At 42.1% G+C, this 22,013-nt stretch overlaps 1 protein-coding gene and 1 long non-coding RNA gene across 2 annotated transcripts in view; one reads left to right on the forward strand and one right to left on the reverse strand.

The window, feature by feature from the left end:
- LOC123377979 overlaps positions 1 to 22,013 on the reverse strand; it is a 41,952-nt gene that overhangs the window by 7,628 nt on the left and 12,311 nt on the right. The window contains exon 2 of the long non-coding RNA XR_006582410.1: positions 17,331 to 17,468. This is a non-coding gene — a long non-coding RNA (uncharacterized LOC123377979). The remainder of the gene's footprint in view (positions 1 to 17,330; positions 17,469 to 22,013) is intronic.
- Positions 15,537 to 17,626, forward strand: LOC123377978 (transcription cofactor HES-6-like). Its single transcript, XM_045031394.1, has 4 exons — positions 15,537 to 15,599; positions 16,158 to 16,253; positions 16,374 to 16,452; positions 17,181 to 17,626. The coding sequence occupies exons 1-4, from the start codon at positions 15,537 to 15,539 to the stop codon at positions 17,624 to 17,626; spliced, it is 684 nt and encodes a 227-aa protein (XP_044887329.1).

A 22,013-nucleotide genomic window follows, 5' to 3' on the forward strand; every position in this document is an offset into this window, starting at 1 on the left:
TGCGTCTTGTATAACACACTCCTCTTGACATACCCCAGAATGATATTAGCCTTTTTACCAACTGCTTCCCATTGTTGACTCACATTCAATTTATGATCTACCATAACCCTCAGATCTTCTTCAGAAGTACTACTGTCTGGCCAGTTATTCCTCATTTTGTATTTGTCCATTTGATTTGTTTATTCTTATGTGTAGTGCTTTGTACTTGTATTTATTGAATTTCATCTTGTTGGTTTCAGACCAATTTTCCAATTTGTCTAGATTGTTTTGAATTCCAGTCCTGTTCTCCTAAGTGCTTGCAACTCCTCCCGGTTTGGTGTCATCCACCAACTTTATAAGCATACTCTCCTTGCCATTATCTAAGTCATTAATGAAAATATTGACTATTACTGGACCGAGGACAGACCGATGCAAGACAACACTAGATACATCCTCCTTGCCCCTCCCCACCCAGTAGGGCTGTATCAAAAGCCTTACTAAAATAAAGATTTATCACATCTACTACTTACCCCCATCCACTAGGTCAGTAACCCTGTCAAAGAAGGAAATTATGTTGGTTTGGCACGCTTTGTTCTTGACAAATTCATGCTCGCTATTCCTTATACCCCTATTAAACTCTACGTGCTTACAAATTGATTAATAATTTGTTCCAGTATATTTCCAGGTATGAAAGTTAGGCTGACTGGTCTATAATTCCTTGGATCCTCTTTATTAACCTTTTTAAAAAATAGGTACTATGTTTGCCCTTCTCCAGTCCACTGTGACCAGACCCCTCCTCCAGAGTTCTCAAAGATAATCACTAGCAGTTCAGAGATCGTTTCAACTAGTTTCTAGGTACCTAGGGTGCCTTTCATTGGGACCTGCCACCTGAAGACATCTAACGTATTCTGTCTAATTATTCTTTAACTTGTTCTTTCCCTATTTTGGCTTGTGTTTCTTTCCCTTGTTGTTAATATTAATTATGTTAAGTATGTGGTCACAATTTACCTTTTTAGGGAAAACTGAAGCAGAATACGCATTGAACACCTCAGCCTTCTTCATGTCAACTTTTATTAACTCCCTTCCCTGCTAAGTAGAGGACCTACACTTTTCATCATCTTTCTGTTGCTCCTAACATAGTTATAGAACCTCTTCTTATAGCCTTTTATGCCCCTTGCTAGGTGTTAGTCATTTCATGCCTTAGCCTTCCTGATTTTGTCCCTACATGTTTGTGCTATTCTTTTGTACTCATCCCTAGCAATTTGTCCATTTTTCTATTTTTGTAGGATTTCTTTTTGATTTTCAAATAATTAAAGAGCTCCTGATGGAGCCATATTGACCTCTTACTACTCTTCCTACCTTTCTTTCTGTGACGTTTTGGGGAACACTGTGACCAGAAAGAGGTTCCGTCACTGCCTGCCTTGTAACCGTGGGTGCTTTAATGCTACGCTGCTATGGGTCACCCTGGCATCCACTCACTTAGCTACTCCTTGCAGGGTGACCCCAATATCCCTTCTGTCTCCCCAATCCAATGCCAAAATTCTCAACTACCAGACACGCAGACTTTTTCCTCTGGTTCGCCATCCCCACAGGAGTAAAACCTGCTCCCCATTATCAGTTCACTTGGGGTCACACACTCCATCCAGTTTGCACAAAAAAGACCTGCTAAGGGTAAAAGTAAGAAGTTGATTTAATAGAAAAAAATCACAGATTCAGAGGTGAAATAATAAGAAAAAACAAGTTACACAGAAAATAAATATAAAGATGCAACCTCTGGCTCTACACTTCTATATTAGCTAAATTCCCTTTTCTAATACAACTATTGGCTTTGAATAGTTTCCCAGTGTGCCACCTGTCATAGAAGAGATCCAGTGCTGTACAGACAGCACCCCGCTTAGACGCTGACTCTCCATTTCCGGATTGCTTTCACTTCAACCTGTGCCCTTTTAACAGGCTTTGCAGTATTTTTTTCCTCTCTCTCCGAGTTGGTCTACACTGAAGAGTTACACTGGCATAGCTAGGTTTCTCAGGCCTGGTCTACACTGGGGGGTGGGGGCAAGCTAAGTCGGTCTAAGTTACGCAACTTCAGGTACGAAAATAGCATAGCTGAAGTTGACGTACTTAGAGCTACTTACCATGGTGTCTTCGCTGCGGTAGGTCAACTGTTGACACTCTCCTGTCGACTCTGGCTACGCTTCTCGCTCCGGTGGAGTACCGGAGTTGACGGGAGAGCGCTCGGCGGTCAATTTATTGCATCTTTACTAGACACAATAAATCGACCCCTGCTGGATCGATTGCTCTGGAGGTAAGTGTAGACATGCCCTCAGGGGTGTGAAAAATCCACATGCTTGAGAGACATAGTTAAATCAACCTATAGACAGTGGTAGGTCAACAGAAGAATTCTTCTGTCAATCTAGCTACCACCTCTTGGAAAGCTGGAGTACCTACGCAAATGGGAGACGCCCTCCTGTTACTGCAGTAAGTGTCTACACTGAAGAGCTCCAGTGGTGCAGCTGTAGCAGCGCCCCTGTAGCGTTTTGCATGGCCATCTTGCCACCACAAAATTACATCTACCTAACTTATGCCAGCACACAGCCAGTGCAGTTATTAAATTGCTTGTGTGTGTGCACATTTGGCTCCTTGTGCTGGCAGTGTGCATGCTCACAAGGAGCTGTTGTGTTGATTGTATTGTCAGTGGGTGGCACTGTGGGACAGCTCCTGAAATCCAGTAACAGTCGACGTAAGCAATGCAGTGTCTACACTGACACTTCATCAACCTAATTACATCAACCCTGGGTCTACACTGCCCAGGGAAGTGGTGTTACTAAATCGGTGTAAAGAGGTAGTTACATCGGCGAGAGCCAAATTTAAGTGAAGACACTTCCGCAGGTAGGTCAACACAGGGCAGCTTACATCGCCCTAACCATGCAGTATAGACAAGGCTTTACACTATGATAATTCATGATTACAAAGCGTGGGGAAATGTCCTTCTCCCTTAGCTTTCCAATTACTGGGGTTTTCTTTTCAATTTCAATGTCTTTCCATAAACTTTATTTAATGGTCCACCATTGTCTTTCCCTGGACATAGTTAAGCTGACCTAACCTACAGCGTAGACAGTGATAGGTCAACAGAAGGATTCTTCTGTCAACCTAGCTACCACCTCTTGGGGAGGAGGAGTACCTACACCAATGGGAGATGCTAGGTGCTTGGAGTTAGTTTCATGTGAACAACTGTCTTGCGAGGTGCCCCTCCCTGCCTGATTGTTTCCCTACGCTGCTGGTAGGTGACGCTGTAGTTGCACCCTAGTTACAATTACAATGTTCTACACATATACACAAGCATAAGTTGGTAACCAGAACCAGAACCTCTATACATATCTCCTAATGACCATTGAGTTCAAAACGTTACATGCTTTCATAAAAGATCTTACTTGACATATACACAATCAGTGGATTCAACTGCTTATTTGGGGTTCAGATGACTTATTCTCCCTTGGAGATGTCTGCACCCTGATTGCCACACCTTCGTATCAGGACAGTTTGCTGTTGCACTTTTAATATTGTCTCTCTGAGAAAGTGCCAGCGCTCCTGGAACCCTAGCTATAATAGTCATAACTTGCAATTCTACATCTGTTGTCTTGTTTTCTTTAATGATAATGTGAATGATAACAGCCTAGTATGGAGAACATAGTCCATCATGTGTGCAAGGGATACAGTTTACAAATGAGGCAGCCGGGTGTCATTTTACAAGGCAATTTCCTCCACTAGAGGAAATCAGCAGAGACGATCATAGCATTCTTCTACAGATATGTAGTATCAATGTAAGCCCACAAGAGGGCACGCTCCACATATGTCAAGTATTGGGAGTAAGATTTCCCTACAGAGTAACTCTGGAATGAGTTACTCACATAGGTTTGTGCAGCCTAGAAGAGAAGCAAATCACATGGAGTGGCCCAAATGCATCAGAACAAAGGCTGGATGAAATACAAATACAAAAAAAAACCAGAAGAGTTTTCGTTGGTCCTTTTTTCTTAGTCTGTTTGTGGCTGAATTTCCTGTTCATGGAAATGAGGGACAGCATGGTGCCCTTTCCCATCCGGTGCTTCCAATCCTCAGGCTCTGTCCCTTTCCTGAGGCTCTATCGCATAGAAACTGGCAGCCATGTTGAATTCTAGCCCACTGCCTCCTATTTTCAGAATCTGGACAAATGGTGAATAGGATAAGGCCACCCAGCTCATTTGAATTTGAGATGTACAGGCCTGATCGAACACCCACTGAAGTCAGAGAATCTGTGGAGCTTGGGAGCTTCACACACTGCTATGTCTGTGAGGGTACAGAAGAGGGCCAAACCCCACTCAGCAGAGGAGGCTGGAGGAAACTCCATGAGAAAAAACCTTGCAGGGTCCCCCCGCCCACAGGTATAATCATAGAAGGGTATGATTTGACCCATACATTTTCCCTACAGCCTTAGATACACATGTACTATCTTTCTTGTTCACCCTAATTTCACAGTGATAAATAATCCAGTTCATCTTTATTGACCAGACTATTTATATACATTCACTTCTTTGAGGGGTCAACAAGCATGTGGACAAGAGTGATCCAGTGGACAGCGTGTACTTGGATTTTCAGAAAGCCTTTGACAAGGTCTCACACCAAAGGCTCTTAAGCAAAGTAAGCTGCCATGGGATAAGAGGGAAGGTCCTCTCACAGATCAGTAACTGACTGAAAAATAGGGGGGAAAGGTAGGTATTAATGGCCCGTTTTCACAATGGGGAGAGGTGAATAGCAGGGTCCCCCAAAGATCTGTCCTAGGACCAATGCTGCTCAACATATTCAAAAATGATCTGAAAAAGAGGGTGAACAGTATAGTGACAAAACGTGCAGATGATACAAAGTTATTCAAGATAGTTATGTCCAAAGCAGACTGCAAGGAGTTACTGAGGGATTTTGCAAAACTGGGTGACTGGGCAACAAAATGGCAGATGAAATTCAGCATTGATAAGTGCAAAGTAATGCACGTTGGAAAAAATAACTTCAACTATGTATATACAATGATTGGGTCTAGCTTAGCTGTTACCACTCAAGAAAGTGATTTTGGAGTCACCATGGATAGTTCTGTGAAATTTCTGCTCAGTGCACAGCAGTGGTAAAAAAATTATCATAAGAGAAGAAACTAAAAAGATTAGAGCTATTCATCTTAGAAAAGAGATGGCTAAGGGAGGATATAAAAGAGGTCTATATAATCATGAAAGGTGTGGTAAAAGTGAATAAAGAAGTGTTATTTGCCCTTTTCCACAGTACAAAAACCAGTGCTCACTCAATGAAATTAGTAGCAGCAGATTCAATACAAACAAAAGGAAGTACTTTTTGACACAACACACAACTAATCTGTGGAACTCCTTGCCACAGGATGTTATGAAGGTCAAAACTATAACTGGATTCAAAAAGATAAGTTAATGGAGGATTGGGCCATCAATGGCTATTAGACAAGATGATCAGGGATGCAACCTTATGCTCGGGGCTACTCTAAACCTCTTACTACCAGAAGCTGGGAGTAGAAGACAGGTTTGGACCCTTCCATAATTGTCCTGTTCTATACACTCCCCCTGAAACTTTGGTACAGGCCAGACAGGATACTGGGCTAGCTGGACAATAGTCTGACCCAGTATGGCAGCTCTTATGTTCTTTCTAAGAGAAACATTTTAAATAATTTTGTCAGCACTCACGTATTATACTCACAACACATAACAGGTCGGAGTTTGGTCGAAGAGAGATACATCTCTGAACCGTATTTCAGGTCTTGTCTACACAGGGAGGTTAGTGTGTGAATGTAATTAGGGTGTGAATGTAACTACTCCGCCCTAACTCCCTGTTTGGACACTTACTGTGCACTGAGAATGCCCTCAGCCAGTTTAGCTAAATATACTTCCAAAGTGCATTAAACTAATTCATACAAAAGCACTTTCAGTGCACAGTAGGCGTGTCCACACAGGGAGTTAGTGCAGAGTAGCTAGTGCATACCAGCTACTGCGGGCTTTTTCCACAAGCCTCTAGTGGGTATTGTGAATCACAAGTACAGTAGATTCATAAACAAACCTATGGGACAGACCCTCGTGTGCACTGAAGCAGCTCTCTGAACTGGGGTGGAGGGCAAAGGAGGCTTTATGCCATCTTCTGCTCCCAGACTCAATTAAGTGAAACTCAGAGCAGCCTCAAAGCTGTCTTGGAATGGTCTGGAGCGTATGCCCTCCCCCACCCAGACACAACCTCTATGCTGATGGGCAAACAGAAAGGGGTGGATTATTTTTGGGTGGGAATGGGGAGGTTTCAGCTTCATCTATCACAGCTCTAATCTGTTGCAGAACCCGAGGTGAGCAAAGAGTGAATCTGGGTGTTGACATATCTCCCCTCTCAGTGCACTTGGCAAAATGAAACACGCGCACACAAACACACACACTCCAAAACTGCGGGAAAAGGACAAATGAGGGCAAGGGCAGCATCACTTTCCCAATGCCCGCAGGCAGATAATGGCATGTTCTGACAGGGAGTTTGCACATAGGCAGTGGCACAAGGACACATTCTGATGAAGACAACGAGGAGTCCAGGGGCACTTTAAATACTAACAGATTTATTTGGGCATAAGCTTTCGTGGGTAAAAAACTTCTTCAGAAGTGGGGTTTTTACCCATAAAAGCTTATGCCCAAATAAATCTGTTAATCTTTAAGGTGCCACTGGACTCCTTGTTGTTTTTTTAGATACAGACTAACATGGCTACCCTTCAGATTCTGATGAAGGGCACGCTTTGACAAAACACTGGCTTTACATCACTTTGGGCTTCCTCTACATAGGGGGATTTCTCAGCTGCCTACTTAAGGCAGCTGAAACGGGCCCTGTGTTCTGAGCGTGTGATCCACAAAGCTGGGGTAAAATACCAAGTATTTTTTTCAGGGAATTTTCTTCCCATTTTCATCTAAGTTTCCCACTTTTTTTTTTCATATTTTCAACAACAAAAAATCCAAACCCAAAACATTCTCAGTTATTTGGCAAAAGAGTAATAATTGCGGAGGAACAAGCAGTCTCCTCTTGGAACAAGCAGTCTCCTCTTGGTTCCTGAGCTGTGCCCAGCACCAGTGCAAGAATAAATCCTTCAGGTAAGGCCTCGTCTTCACTAGGCTTTTACCACGTGTTGGTTAGCACATGTTAGCTACCACAAGGTCAAAGCATGCCCTTTTTTCCTCCAGTGGGGAGATATTCTGAGAAGTAGTAGGAGGAAGAACTCTTCAAACTTCCAGTTGCTCAAACCACACTTTCTCTCCTCTCTAAAGGCTCATAGCTTAGGAAAGATCCTCTTATTACTTCTCTTCTCACATGATTTTGCTTTGAGGGGGCCTAGTGTTCTTGTTTGTCCTGATGTTATCATACCCCTATAGCTCAGAGCCTCCTGCTCTGCCTGCTTGATCACCCTTTAAATCTGCTTAGTGCTGCACAGAAGCCCTTTCACTTTGTGCAAACACATCCTCGGAGGATCCACTGAGAAGTACTGTGCTAGGGCTCTGTTAAGAATTTTGATTTACGGGTGTGTTTACTACCCTGACAGATTCCATTCCTTGAAACAGAATAAGCCTTGTGCAAAGACAGCCTGCCACCTGCCTCAGTCCCCATCAGCTTCCCAGGGTTTAACCCTTCACTGCTTTGTAGCAAGGCATGGCAGTTCAAGCTAGCTTATGGATGCACATTGGAACAGTGAGATACCTGCTAAAACAGACTAGTTTTGAATCTCTCGTCTCCTCCCAAAAGGGTTAAATAAAATGTAACACATCATGACACCAGTCCCAGTTGAGTCTGTTAGTATGTTTGGGAAACTAATTAGTTAAGCATGATGATACTAAGATTGTAAGATCTATTCCTATGGAAGAAGTCTGTACTAAATGAAACTTCTCAGTAATCATGCCTGCTCTAATTAATACAACATAATTTATCAATGTTATCTATGCAAATCTCTCTTTGAATACGGTAGGCGCTACACTGAGATGGGCACAAGTGTAACTTCAAATACAGAAAGAGAAAAGGAGTGCACAGAGAAAGTAATTGAGTCTAACTCAAAGCCCTTAATAGCTGGATATGTTTGAGAATTTCATTCATGCTCAGAAATAAGAGGGAACTGGATCAATCACTTTTGAAATAGATGTACATTGGTATGTTTTAATAATACTTAGCACTTAAACACGATCCCTTATATCTCTCCTGTTAATTATCCTCATTTTACAGATGGGAATACAGAGACTGAAAACATTGGCCTTAATTTCACAAACTTGTCTAAAATTAGTCTCCTAAATTCATATTTAGATACCGAAATAAGCAGCCTGATTTTTCAGACAAGAAGTGGTAGATGACTAGCACCAGTGGAAATAAGGCCTCTTTGCTTAGGTAACTTGCTTCGGAACCTGAGATTGAAAATGTTGGCCTATCTGATTTGTCCAAGGCCATAGTGAGAGTCTTGTGTCAGAGCCAGAATTAGAGCTCACACCTTCCTGTTTCCAACTGGAGTGCTCAGATCACTGGATCATGTCCCTCTAGGGTTGTCAAATGCAAAGAAACTCCATTCCTTTCACTTTATAAATGCTATAAGGAGATCACTGGGTCTCATACTGTTTGACAACTGTTTCCCTCCACCTCGCCCGCTGCTAAGAGTCACCGGCAGATCTTTGGGGGAAATTACCAGCCTGCGCCCAGTCCATCTTCAGACTTCCATTGAAATTACTTTGCTCAGGTATCAACAAGTCTGGTGCCAGGAGTGTCCCATACACCACAGAACTGATTCAGGCTGAAACACCCTGAGACTCTGCAAACAAATTCTGGGGAACATAGGAGGAGTGGCTGAAGGTGTGGTGACATGGATCAGACATGTACAGAATTGTATAGTGTCTGTGATTACTTTGACAAGCAAAATGTCATGTCTGTATGAGACATCAGATGTGGAATAGTGTCTCTATTGAGTAGCAGAAATACAGTACTCTGTGACTACACACCCCCATGCTGCAGTTTTGCACAGTGCTTTCCTTAAAATAAACATCGTCACTGGGGTGCACTATGCTCCAGAGATTGCTGCAAAGGGCTGTGAATGAGTAGGGTTCAAATCCACACTAAACCAACCACCATATCGCCTTGGGTAAGTCATACAACCCAGCTAAGTAGAGAAAAGCTTACCTAAACAGCTGATATGACATTCAAATAGAACTATTCTGGAGAAATAAAAGTTCTTCGTCACCAATATCTTCACCTCAAACACCACACTATGAAAAGCAAGCCCTCCGCAGTGACCTCTTTTGAACGAGCTGTTGTACTAACAGGAAACTAAGACTATTGCTCAAGTATAACCACCAGGCTTCACCATCTGGACACTGACATCATTGATTATGGCACATCTAGCGACCTAAGGAAGCAACAAGAATGCTTGGATTTCCTCATGGCTTGGACTCCTCCAGCAAACCCTGCAATCTGATAGGTGGGTGGCCCAGGCAGCCTATTGGACACAATGATCACAAGGTATTTAATTTACACTTACAGCCTCTCACAAATCAGTGCATCATAAAGGGAAACACACTCTTTCCTGAGACCTGTCCCTGCTCATGTCTGTGTATCTACAGTTTTAATCACAATCTAAACTCACTCTGTGAAATGTCTTCTAGAAGACAACTTCTTGCTCAGCACCAAGTTCTCAATAGCTGGTGATAACTGAGAACATGGACCAGCAGAGAGTCATATAGGGCAGCTGAATGATACCTGAAATGGAAGAGAAAGAAAGGACACCTTACTGAGCCATGGTTCTCTCATTTGGCTACACATTACAACATCTCACATCATGCAAGGGAGCTGTCGCTGGAATTCATTTCTCAGTTAGTACCTGATCCATAGACCATAGAAGTCAGTGGGAGTCTTTCCGCGGATTTCAATGAGCTTTGGATCAGGCCCTTGTTTTACCCCAGGAAGGTAGAAAGGGTTAAAAACCTTCCCCTTGTGCCATTATAGGCTTGCTGTCCATTTCTCTGCTGCTTATTAGATTGTTCATGGCTATTAGGTTTGTTTGAATAAGCTCTTTTGTTCTATAGAGTTTTCCCACGTCCCTTCATTCACTAGGCAGTCGCGTGTCCTAAGTCAAAGAGGGGCTGTGACCATGAATTCTTAAAGAAACTTTTTTCAGAGCAAGACATCTGCCTTGGAGGGAACCTGCCAACATCTGCCACACTTTTTCCATTTTCAAGACCCTTTCTTTCTGTCTTAAAAAGTGCGGGAACAGATGTTAAAAGTTGTTTTCTTGCGAAAGAGTGTGAAATGTAGACAAATAGCAAAAAAAAGAGCAGTCAAAGCTGAGCTGCCCCTTGCTTTTTGGGAAAGTGAGGTGGAAAGGCAGGCTTTGCCTAATCTGGAGAATCTACCTTTTCAGTCAGATCTGGCAGCGTGCAATGTAAAAGTAAAAAAGCAAATTGCAAAATACTTTCTTTAATACTATAGCATTTGCATTTACCCGCATATTTCCCAGACAATCCCAAGCACAGATGTCCCTGAATGAAGGGTTACTTCTTAGCCATCACAGCTCTTTGATTCTAAAATAAAGGCTTGAGCTCTGAATGAGAAATGCCAAAGAACTGTTTACAGCTAAAACTGCCCTCATGGACATTTTGGATGCTGTCCTACAAACCAATTTTGAAATGCTCCTACCAAAAACATAAGTCATTTGCAAATGCTGTGGTATATGAGATGAAAATATTAGATCTCACTCTTCAGAGCACACTGCACAAAACAATGGGCCAAACTCACTCCAACAGAAAAACATAAACATCATAGGAGTTACAAGAGGAACAGATATGGCCCCAAATGGTCAGATAACATTCTGGGTGACCTTTTCCATGGGCCTCATTTACTGCATCTGCTGTATGTGTGGGCTAATCCATTTCCATGTTCAAAACCCACCATTTGGATCTAAAAGCAGCCTGGTAAAACTCACATGGACTTCAACAGGAGCAGAGTCAGGCCAGTGCTAAGTGTTGTTGAAAATCCCACATTAGTCTCTGACCCAAGCTTGGGTACAAGCGCGTGATTAAGCATGTTTTACCTTTGGATAGCACCTGATTATATGTGTTGCCTATAATAGTATAACTGTCCTTTTACAAGCATCTCTTTCCTGCTTGCAAGGGAGCAGTATATCAGTTTTCCAGACTTTGCCTTCCTGGCTGGTACCACTGTTGGAAAGATTTTCAAATTGAAGGAAGAGATAGATTGAAATATAGCTAGTGACGATAGCAATATACAGAAACATGTAGGTAAATAGCTATATTTGAATGTGAAAATATTCATATTTTCATGCCCTGTTGTGGCTACAGCTGCAAAAATTATGGCACCATTAAAAGTTAAGAGATGATATTTTCCTGGGACAGTCCCAGTTTTTCATATGATGTCCCATATCCAAGGAAGTTTCTTTAGGATGCCTGAAATGTCCCCACCCCCCGTTTGTTCCAGACTTATTGCTATAACGAATAGTAAGCATTTCTTGCATCTGTTTCACTCCCATCACGTAAAATGTGTGCGTTTCGCATCAGCCATTATTTGAAGTCAAAATTTGGCATAATATGCCAGGCAATAACATTATACAAGGAGTCTGATCAGTCCATAACCCACCTAGTCAACACAACTCCATACTCTGACCCCTCAGGAATAGGAGGAAAAATACAGGGAGCTGGTGGGGCACAGGAGACTGTGGGGAGGTTGTAAGGGGCACATAAACCTGTGCAGGACAGGCAGTGGGATGAGATAGTGCTACGAGGGAGGGGGATGGAGCTGGATACAATAGCAACTCTCCAGGGGACAGGAGAGGGTGAGGGAATCCCCTCCAAGCAGCCAGCAGGGTGGCCTGCATTTCTGTGTGTGCATTTGAGATCTAGCTCAGAGCCTGAAATGATTCAGGAGGGGGGACACTTCCCTCTAAAGGCTCCAATATCAAAAGGCAGGTGAAAAACAAGGAGACTGATCATTGTTAGGCCAATCTCGGGATTTTGTGGCGTCTGACCCCAGAGGTTTGAATGCCAGGGGTTAACAGTATTGGGTATGATCACCCATGCCATGGAGAAGAGGGCAGCAAGGGGCAGGGGTGAGAAGGGAGAAGAGGCAGAGTTCAGCCTCTCTTGGATCTGTTTTGTCACTGTCCGTAAGTACTCTGTAACCGTGCTGTGACAGGATGAGGTTTTGATTTTGAAAATAAATTGCTTCCTTGGGAGATTTGGTCCTGGGGATGTAATTAAAGGCCACAGAAACTAGTAGATTCAGAGTGACAGCATTGAAAGCACAGGTGCAATCACAGTGGGTGTGGGATATTGGAGGGGAACAGGGGACAGACCTGTCCTACAGTTTTTCACCCTCCTGTTAATGTGTCACATGAGGCAACTTCAGGACTCATGCATCCTCCTTCCTGATCCTCCTCACTGAGCCTGGATCCCTACAGGAAATCTCTGGGAAGATCCTCTTCTAGTTTCCCCCTTGTTGTGCCACAGGGCCCCTCCTCAAACCTGACAGGTCACAGGAGATGCATGGGAGGCCAGGGCTGTTTGTACCAGAGCCCTGTACTTCTGCACTAGCTCTGGCATGAAAGTGACGGGGGAAGGATGAGGGAATTGATGATGCACTGTCAGCAACTGGAAGTGTGTTTATGATTAGAAAGGCACTCAAATTGCAAGAGCCAGAAACAGATCTGGATTGGGGACACCTCCGAGTTCTGGGGGTTTGGATCCAGCACAGGAGGACAACACTGGAAAGGGGTGGAGCAAGGAATGAGTCTGATGGTCAGACAGGGAAAAGACTTTAAGGGACCACATGGCCAAAGATCAATGGAGCTCATTTAAATCACCAAATAAATGGAGCTCATCCAGGAAAAGATGACCAAAGCCCCACTGGATTGCACAGAACCCCTCCAAAGGCAGTCAGGTTGAGGACAGGGGAGAGGCAGCAGCCCTCTCTCATCCTCCCAGTCTGGTTATATCTTTAATAAAAATTTCAGGAAAGTCTAGTCCCTTCTGCTCTCCTTGAGGGAATCAGGTAAGGCAGTACAGGGTGAGGTCAGTGTTAACTCCCACTCCCTGCAACGGTGAGGGGGTTGGAATAGGAACTGAGCAGCCTGATGTCCTTCAACTTCATTTACACGAGTTCCCCACCTCCCCCCGCCCTGAGCAGTTCTGCAATGCCTCCCCAACCAGCACAGGAGTGGGGATGGGGAAAAGAGAGAGGGAGGGAGGGAGGGTAGATCCCTTCTCTTCCCCAGACACTGGGCAAGCCTTTCCTAGGAGAAATACACTCTGTTGCAGAAAGGTACATGACCTTCTGGGGCTTAATCATATTACAAAACTGTAACTGATGGTCAAGAATGAACCTTATAGCTGCTATCCAAGTAGCTCCTCCACCAGACTCCAGTGCTGACAGCCCTTGGGGTTTTATTGCAAGTTTCATGACACATGTTGTTGTTCTTAAAGCCCCAGCCCCTGGGGTTATATGGTTATGTCAGAATCTCAGCTTTTTTTTTTAAAGGTAAGTTTCTAGTTCTCCTGACCATGGAGAAAAGCTTGGAAATGTGAGCCCTGAAAACTCTCAAACCAGGGACCCATCCTCATAGTTTGGAGGACCTGGCTCATGATTTTGAATACTTGGGGATGGCAGTACTGAGGACCTAACAGGAGTATTTCATCAAGGGGCAGTGTAACACCCTTTTCTTTTCTGTTGATAGGGATTACCTGGTATAATCCACCTTTCACTGCTATCCTCGCAGAGTTAGGTGGTCATCCTTATTTGGTATTAAAAATGCATCCTGGTGCCCATCTCAACACACACCCTCTCTTGTATATCAGAGAAAAATGCATAACAATGTCCCGTTTTCCCACAGAGTGATGTCACCACAGTCCTTTATTAAGCAGGGCACTCCTTTCATCAAGAAATAATCTGACAGCCTCGCTGAGTTTTGATAAACTGAGAGCCTCCACGGGTAGTACAACACTTTTGTAGATACAGCTCCAATGCATGCACATGCACAAAGCAGAGCTGTAAATAGAGTATCTAGATACACTGTATAGTGTGTATATGTACATATATAAAATCATACACACATGTATTGCTTATAAGAGAGAGAAGACGCGTGTATTTTGTTCTCACGGGTCTGTGACACCCTCCTCCCCCTTTGGGGGAGCCTGGCACTTAGTGACATCATTGCGTAGTTGTGCGGTTGGGGAAGTATGGGAAGACCTTACAGTGGAAGGAGGAGAAGCTTTTAGTTCTTCTGAAGCTACCCAAGACTTTCCTGTCTGCTAAAATAAAGTGATACATTCAACACCTATTTAAAAGAGATAATCTATCAGACTCGACAGGATACTAGCAAATCCTGCTTATTAGCAAAACAATCAGAAAAGAAGAGCTTGTTCATGAAACCCCCAAGATTTTCCTTTAAAAAAAAAAGTATAAAGGTAAAATATAAACATATAGTGAGGAGATATGTCTAAGTGTTCCCTAAACAGCCACATGCTTTTGCATTAGTATTTCAGAGGATGAAAAAAAAAAACATTTTCAATAGTGTAGTCAGAAAAGATACCCTTATGGAAAAGTCCTGTGGAATTTAATAGGCATGAAACCCAAACAGTTCTGTAGAAAAGGTCTATAGATAGTTGAAATATTAAATTCTATAGGATGATTAAAAAAATAGAAAGGGTTATTTTCTGTTCTATAAACTTTTTAGAATACTTTTATACAGCTGGATTAGACTTCTCTTGAATGTCATTGGTTTCACCCATATTAAATAATGCAGGACTATTCCATGAGGGATTTTCATATATGTAAATGCATAGTTTCCATAACAGTCTATTGTCAGTGGACTTTAAGGTAATGATGCCTTGTTATGATATTTGTGAGAGACATAAAATAACCACTCGCATTATTATTATTTCTAACAGTGGAGACTGTTTTGTGTTTCAAAGCCTTCGTTTGGATTTAAAGTAGGAGAGGTTCATCTCTCAAGTAAAAAGTGGAATCAGTTCAATATGATAATAAAATTTATCTAAAAAGCCCAGAAACTTAGAAGAAATTCTCCCAGGTGTAACTCAACCAGTTACAGCCTATTGTTGCTCCCTGGGAATCTGTGTAAATTGAGCAAGGAGCCATGTGATCTGCTCAGTACTCCCATTTTGAGTCTCTTCTTCTTAACAAAAGCTTTGTGCAAAGCAAAGCTTTGTAGGCAGGACATCTGTCGCTGTTTGGGGGGGCAAGTTGGCCATTGAAAAGAAGCAGTGACCTGTCAGCCTTGATTGATGGCCACAAGCCTCTGGTCTCGACCCCTCATGTGGGAAAAGAGGTCCAGCCAAGGAATGCCCTCATTCACATGTTAATTCTGGGCTATAAATACAGGCAGCCTTACAGAGGAGAGCAAGAGAAGCAAAGAACCCTTCTGAAAAAGGAACAGCCGGTTACCCAAGTGCTTTCTTTCCCCCTTGCTTCCCAGCATTTAGGGGCAGACAAGCTGGATTATAATGACTGCCACGGCTATGGCCAGCAATGTGCAGAAACTTTCCAACACCAAAGAGGAAAGGAAGGTAGGTCATTTTATTTACAGATTTACACCGACCCTGACATGTGTGGGGAATGGATACTGCACATAAGTGTGTGGACTATTATTTAGACAACACTCACTGTAGATGGTGCTTCACAATTGCAAAAATGATAGACCAAAAATAATTCCTTTCATTATAAATGAGTTTACAGGGCGTTTTTAACACTCTGAGCTGCATTTTCCTCTCACTTTACACCAGTGTATCTCTGCTGACTTCTGTTAAATTACTTCTAATGTACACCAGTTTAAGGAGAACAGACTCAAGCTTAATATGTGTAAGAAAGCGCTACACTGGCAGAGTGGTAATGAGATTATAGAGCATACAATGTTTCCTACTTTGTACCACATCACCCTTGGATCCTCTGATGCCACATACAGAATGTGGCTCTTAAGGATTAAAACTGAGGGGCCCAAGCTGTCCCTGACGCTGTCCACAATGGGAGTTCTGCCAGTGAGTGCAGTGGGAGCAGATTGTATTGTGATAAAACCTTGACATTCCGCCTCGTAAATCCTATTTTCTTTTTTAATATCTTCCTTTCAGTTAAGAAAGCCTCTAATTGAGCGAAAGCGAAGGGAAAGGATTAACAACTGCTTGGAGCAACTGAAGGAAGCAGTCGTTGGTGCATTTTGTTTGGACGTAAGTGTTGAGTTTTTCTTGTGTCCGCCCCCACCCCTTTTATTTTCTAAAAAAAACAAGCCCAGCATCATACAAAATATTTCTTCTTTACTGAACTACTTACCTTTTTTTAAAAAATAGCAATCTAAACTTGAAAAAGCAGATATCCTTGAAATGACAGTAAAGCATCTCCAGAATATCCAAAACAACAAGATCATGGGTGAGTTCTTGTTTTTGCATTTTTCTTTCATTCACTGCATCTTTCAGATGTGGAATTTATTTCTAATCTTGGGGGGTGGGGTGGGAGAGAGCTGCATTTTTAATCAAATAATGTTTTTTGCAAAAACTTCTTTAAAACCTGATGTCACCTACGTCTATTACCGGCATATCTTCTAGTTTCTACTCTTTGCCACTAGAGGGGGATCTAAAGCCAATGTCTTTCAGTAGACGGGTTAAGCATTCCCCAACAATGTTCTCTTTCGTTTTAGCCTTGTGCCACAATTTATAACAGCAATGAAATCAGAATTGAGGTATCCTCCTTTATTAAATGATGTTGTGACAAACTTTTTATTGCTTGATGTTATTTTTTCAACCATAATGATCCTTATGGAAAAGCCCTAAAGAATTGATTAGGGATTTAATCAATAGGGCTTTATAGCAATTCAATTTAAAACCTATAGAATTCAAGAGAGATTCTTTCTGTAGAATTTTTAAACCATCCTATAGAATCCAGACTAGAATGCTAACCCTGTTATGGAATCACACAGGATGTTTTCAAGCCCTAGCTGTTATATAGTGACCAAGGCTATCATTCTAAGTTAAGTTCTATAGGACTTTTCCAGAAGAGGCAATATATTATGAACTTTGTGAATGCTTGTTCAGTCAAACATAATGTACTGCTAGCCCTGTGCACTTAAATGACTTGAATTATCTCCTGTTCTAATACAGCAGATTCCAAAGTGGGTCTCGAAGCTCAGCAGAGGTACAGCACTGGATATATTCAGTGTATGCATGAGGTTCACAACCTTCTCCTGACCTGTGAATGGATGGACAAGACTCTTGGGGCACGATTATTAAATCATCTCCTGAAATCCTTACCCAGATCCAGCGAGGAGACCTGCAAAGCAGCCTTAAGGTCCTCGCCTCCTGCTCACCAGTCCCACACAGTGCAGAAATCCCCTATCTGCAATAAGGGGAATACCTCAGGGTCAAGTCCAGCTCAGGACCAGTTCTATCCTGTGGAGGAAAAACAAGCTTTGAACAATTCATTTCAACCACAACCATTATCTCTCTTTAGTCAGCCTGATGTGCCACCTTCCAGCCAGATCTTGCGGGCAAATTTTTCTCATAATAACCCTAGTATGGGATCATTAGATATGTGGAGACCATGGTAAAATGTATTTTATATTTCCCCTTCTAATCTTAGACACTTCTATATGTATCTTATAGATATGCCTCTTTAAAACACCTGTGGAGCAAATCTGTTCCTGTAGGTGTACTAAAGACCAGGGTACTTCAAGCCGAAGTAAACCTATATGTAGCCTGCATTCTAGAAGGCTGCTATTATTTTGTATTTATTTAATACATATAAATTATTGTATAGAACCTCTCTTGGGCTTTTAGTGTACATTAATTATATAACTTTCTTATTTTCTTATGTTATTAAAAGAATTAACATCTAATTAATAAAAACAGAACTGAGGAAATACTGTTTTTTGCATTTTGGTTTTTGCCGACATTTCTTTCAGATCTCACTTAAGCTACTGAGATCATGTCCTTGAAGTAAAGAGGACAGGGTACACTCATTACTCCCGTGCAGTGGAAGTAACAGAAAGGAGAATTCAGCTCTAGCCTTCTGGAAATGCTACATTCATTCTAAAAACTTGGTTTTGAAATTTTTAATATTAATATACATTTAATCAGTGTTCTCTGTATTACCTGTTAAAACTAAGCTATAACATGCCCACTTAGTGTTTTATAAAGAGCCAAGTAGACAATGGCTTCTGTTTAACAACAAAAATATGTTGTCTGGTGCTTTGTGTCTACATATTTTTTTTAAAAAGTATAAATAAGTATTTGAAAGTTCAACACTGAAGTTTCCCTGTCTACTTTTCTTCTCTCCATTGGGCATGCACAATGATCTGTTCTTATAAGGTTGTTCCTAGGTGCTTGGCTGTTAGTTATTGTTGTTCTTTTTGTTTTAAAGAAAAAGCAGCTAGCTGCACGCCCACGCAAATCTGAAGAATTAAATGACTCTTGTTAACATATGAGATTATAAAAAGATCAGATGTTGGGCCCATCAACCTTGATAACTTCTTTAGGTTATACTAGTGAGCAAATTCCAGACAGGATATAAATACTAGAAGGTAAGATTCCTTGCAAATCCTACCAATAAGTCTGGGAGGAATCTGCTAAACTTGTAGACAACATTTGGTCACAGTTTTTCAAGTCAAAGGCAGTTAAAACTTCTTTACAGTTAAAAGAGCAAGGGATCTCTTAAACAAACACTCTGCATACTAACTAATGACAGCCCCTCCCCAACAGGGGACTAATTATGCAGACTGATCTGTTTGATGATGTGTCGAAAGAGTGAAAGTCATCACCTTGGGTTTTAGCATCTCTGTGAAGCTCTCCCCTTTTATCCAGCCCTCTTGAAAAGCCATTAGAAATGGTAGCACAGGGATGGCAGGAGTAACAACTGGCTTACATGAAAAGAGGGCCCATTATAGAATGCAGGCACAATGCTGAAACTGTGGTTTCTGAAGCAACTCCTTTAGAAACACTGAATTGTACAAATCTACCAGTGGCCTAAATTTATGACTTGTCATTGCTTCTCCATTCTGGAACAAGCCTTCCAGACAAAAGAGAACCTCACCAATGGCTAGGAATATAGATAACATGGCCCAGTCCACCTCCCACTGAAGTCAATGGAAAGACTCCGACTGAGTAGAATGGGAATTAGAGCAGGTCCATTCACCCAGCAGAGACAATATCAATCTAAAATTCACATAGGCAATAAAAATCCCTCAATACCAGCCCAAGTTATTAGAAGTGAGAGAATATTAAGCATCTGTACAGCTTATTATTTATATTTGTACATTTCAGAACATTTGGACTAAGGCCCCAGTCCTGCATCGAGATCCACTACTGCAGTCCCTTGGTGCCAAGTCCCAGGGTCTCCATGTGGTGTAGGCGTCCCTGCTAGCAGATGGGATACAGGATCGGGGTCAAAGCTGGTCAGTTTCCCTTTTGTTTCTAGTCAGTTTCACTTTCTGATATCACAGGGGGATATTTAACTAAAATATTATTTAAACTATTCTAATGTCATGAAAATATTGATAATAGGTTTAGATACTATCAAAAAAATCACACTTCTATCTGAAAACTGTATATCTACTACTGTTCTGAGTAACACCTAAGGTTATTGTAACTGAAAAAGATTAGCAACAGGAGAGAGAAACATTATTTTTTTTTAAAATAGGAAGTAGGAGTGGAAAACTTGGCAGACTGAAACCCAGTGAGAACTAGAGCTAGAAGAATCTCTTGCAGGATACTCATTTGGAATAAAAAGGATGTTCCTTAAAGGAAGACAAATGATTTGCAATAGTTTGTCCACATAAAGGTGTATATTATTTGTGTATAGCAAAATGATTCTATATTTATTTTAAATAATTTAATTTTATCAAGCTTAATATATTACAACAAGAGTATTAATCACCTACTTTGTACATATCTAGCCCTTTCAGCTGAGGATCCCAAAGTGTATTGCATACTCTTATCTCCATTTTACACATGGGGAACTAAGGCTCAGAGAGGTTAAGTGACTTGTTCAAAATCACACAGTGGGTGCCTATGCTAGAAAAATTAGTGCTCATATTACAGCAGCAGCCAGCAACAGTGCAGCTCCAGTATCAATGTTTCCATCTACCTCATATTTCGATGGAGATGCCCTAATTTTGACACATATATCCCACATCCTGTAAAACACTGATTAAGCTTGTCAGATAAAGTACAGTCAGAAGCTGATTTAGGTTAATAAAGAATCCCCTGAGTGCATTGCAGAGTTCTGATGGCATGTCATGGATTTATGCTGCTTGCTGTGCCCCAACATGGTGCTATTTCATTACAGCAAGAGTGAGGTTACATTGCAATGTTGTGTTTTGAGATGAGACTGAGCCACAGTTTGGATCCAGATTTTCCTAAAGTTTGGGAGTTTTCAGAGCCAAGGTTTTAGTTTGGCTCATTTTAGGCCTAAATTCAGGACAGCACTAAGACATGTGCTTAACTTTAGGCATGAGCTTATGTCCCATTGATGTAAATGAGATCTAAGCATGTGCTGAAGTGCTGTCCTGAATAGGAGGGCTTTTGTGAACTGCACCTTAAAGATAGGCACCAGCTGCTAAGTTTGGGTCTGGATTCAGACTTTCCTATGCAGCTGTTCCTGTGGGTGTTTGGAGCTGGGGTTTGGTCCAGACCCATCTAGCTGTAAGGCAATGTCACCACATATTTATGCAATGCTTTGGGTGCAGCAGGACAAATCCAAACAGGTAGCAATCCTATGCGTAGGACTGTGACAGGTTGATCCACTCTTCACAGGGATGGCACATCCTCCTGGCCACATTATCTGGATCTGTGGACCCTTCAGCTAAGTCATTATTGTGGTTTCCCCTTCTGAGGGAGAGAGTCTCATCTCCCAGACAGTCTTCCTATTCACTGCCCCATCGGTGCCACTTCCCCAGTGGCTGGTTGGGGAACCCGGGCCCACCCTGTTCTCCGGATTCTGGCTCACAGACCCTCTAATCAGCAGCCAAGGCCTGTTCCACCCTTGCTGCATGTCCCTGAGCCCTTTCCTAGCCTTCTGGCTCTGCCAGCTTCACCGCTCCTTCCTCCCAAGGAGTGCCTGCAGCCTCTCCAGCAGCCCCCTCTTTTGTCAGCTTCCTGGCTTATATAGCCCCCGCCTGTTCCTGCACAGGTGAGCTTTTTCTAATTAAGACTTCTTTCACAGGCTTAATTCCCCCCAGCTTGCTGCCTAATAGGTTAATCAGCCCCTCTGGTCTGCCTTAACCCTTTCCCATCAAAATGATCCATGGGACCAGTCCAGCTTGCACTGAAGTCAATGGAATTGCCTTCAAAGGGAACAAGATCAGATCCTTTAACAATTACCCAGGAGGTACATGTATAGCACTGAATCCTGTCTAGTCCCAAAACATACACATACTCAACCCTCTAGGAGGCCTGACGATCCCTATATTTTCTTTCACTTCATACTCTCAAGGCTTCACATGGGAACAGCCATCTTTCTGGCCAGGAATGGCCAGATGGTATGGCCAGTACAACCAGTCCAAGCTCCACTTTAATGGGCTGGAACAGGTGAGGCTGAAAGACACAACAAGATTCTATCTCCTGCTGGGCTCTGCTTTGGCCAAAAACATAAAATGAACAAACTAGTTAAATTTTCATCCTCCATATTTTGCACCCAGAATTTTGCATATGCAAATTCTCGCAAAGAATAGAACATAGACACACACCAACCTGACATCTAAATCCATCACAAGAGATTGGACTTGTAAAACAATAACTACTGATGCACAAATGAAGGGGCTGATTTTGAACTTTTAACCATCGTGCCTAATTTGGGGGAAAGAGGCTAACATTTAAAAAATATTTTTTGTTCACTGTATAGCTGCACACACACACATATCTCCCATTATATGTTCATAGTCATTTCATTTTTAGTCTTTTGGCTTAATAGAAACAACGCTGATTTGGGACATAAACCAA

The sequence above is a fragment of the Mauremys mutica genome, chromosome 9 (assembly GCF_020497125.1).
Source record: "Mauremys mutica isolate MM-2020 ecotype Southern chromosome 9, ASM2049712v1, whole genome shotgun sequence".
Classification (NCBI taxonomy): Eukaryota; Metazoa; Chordata; order Testudines; family Geoemydidae; genus Mauremys; species Mauremys mutica.

Bases quoted from the DNA above. Each gene is read 5' to 3' on its own strand.
- LOC123377978 (XM_045031394.1), top strand. From the start codon at position 15,537: ATGACTGCCACGGCTATGGCCAGCAATGTGCAGAAACTTTCCAACACC. The intron at 16,254-16,373 runs GTAAGTGTTGAG...TTTAAAAAATAG, and splicing joins TTGGTGCATTTTGTTTGGAC to CAATCTAAACTTGAAAAAGC. The intron at 16,453-17,180 runs GTGAGTTCTTGT...GTTCTAATACAG, and splicing joins CCAAAACAACAAGATCATGG to CAGATTCCAAAGTGGGTCTC.